The sequence below is a fragment of the Charadrius vociferus genome, unplaced genomic scaffold (genome assembly GCF_000708025.1).
Source record: "Charadrius vociferus isolate BGI_N301 unplaced genomic scaffold, ASM70802v2 scaffold1116, whole genome shotgun sequence".
In the NCBI taxonomy this organism is placed as follows: Eukaryota; Metazoa; Chordata; class Aves; order Charadriiformes; family Charadriidae; genus Charadrius; species Charadrius vociferus.
The window spans coordinates 354,711-355,675 of record NW_009648801.1 but is presented as its reverse complement, the minus strand read 5'-3'; the positions used below and the strand labels follow the sequence as shown (position 1 = coordinate 355,675).

Below are 965 nucleotides of genomic sequence, written 5' to 3'. Positions count from 1 at the left end.
GTTGCGTCGGCGCTGCTTTTGTCCCCGTGCAGTACGGCCTCTACTCTTCCTTCATGGGCTGCTTTGTCTACTGCTTCCTGGGCACCGCCAAGGACGTGACGCTGGGTCCCACCGCCATCATGTCGCTGCTTGTCTCTTCTTACGCGTTCCACGAGCCTGTCTATGCCATCCTGCTCGCCTTCCTCTCTGGCTGCATCCAGCTGGCCATGGGGCTCCTGCACCTCGGTGAGATGCTCTTGCCACACATGGTTGTATTTTTAGGATATCACTGTACATCCTGTCATTGTTCCCCCATCCCCTGTGCTCTCCGAGACACTGAGGTTGTCCTGCTAATGCTCGTGACAGCTCTGTGTGCGTGCAAACACCCTGTGCTCCCCACTGGGGCCAGCAGTGTGCTCACTGCCGCCCGTCCCGTGCAGGTTTCCTTCTGGACTTCATTTCCTACCCGGTCATTAAAGGGTTTACATCGGCTGCTTCCATCACCATTAGCTTCAACCAGGTCAAGGTAGGGTCTGCTGCTCTGCTCTGGATGCCTCGCTTGCTCTCTCCAGGAGCCGGCGGTGCTGTGGAACTGGGATATTTAGCACCGGGCTGGGCGATGCGCTCAGTGCAGGAGGAATGACCCCCAAAGTGGGCACAGGTCACCCCTGACAGCAGTTCTGGTGGGTCCCTGCGTGCTCTGCTCTGAGCAGACCAAGCCGAATGCACCCTCTGGCTGTGACCAGCTGGTGGCAACCAGTAAAACCAGGACGTTAGATTTGGTCACTTGTGGGAGGTGCTGGGTGATTCTCCTGGAACCGTGGGTTTGCAGCTCTGCCGGTCCCTCTCAGCGCCCCGAGGCCCTCCGGCTCTTCTGGGGCTGCAGTGTTTCCTTTGTGGTTAACCAAAATCAGAGACTGGGGGAGATGGTGTCAGGCTGCGCAAGGAACCAGCGGGTCGGGGTTGGATACATGCGGGTGGCACAC

At 58.7% G+C, this 965-nt stretch overlaps 2 protein-coding genes across 2 annotated transcripts in view; one reads left to right on the top strand and one right to left on the bottom strand.

Annotated features, from left to right (window-relative positions):
- Positions 1-118, bottom strand: part of SGSH (N-sulfoglucosamine sulfohydrolase) — a 4,353-nt gene extending 4,235 nt beyond the window's left edge. The window contains exon 1 of the mRNA XM_009886835.1: positions 72-118. Within this exon, the coding sequence (XP_009885137.1) occupies positions 72-118 (47 nt within the window). The remainder of the gene's footprint in view (positions 1-71) is intronic.
- Position 119: 1 nt separating this feature from the next.
- RNF213 (ring finger protein 213) overlaps positions 120-965 on the top strand; it is a 76,706-nt gene continuing 75,860 nt past the window's right edge. The window contains 2 exon segments of the mRNA XM_009886833.1: positions 120-225; positions 420-505. Coding sequence (XP_009885135.1) covers positions 120-225; positions 420-505 — 192 coding nt within the window.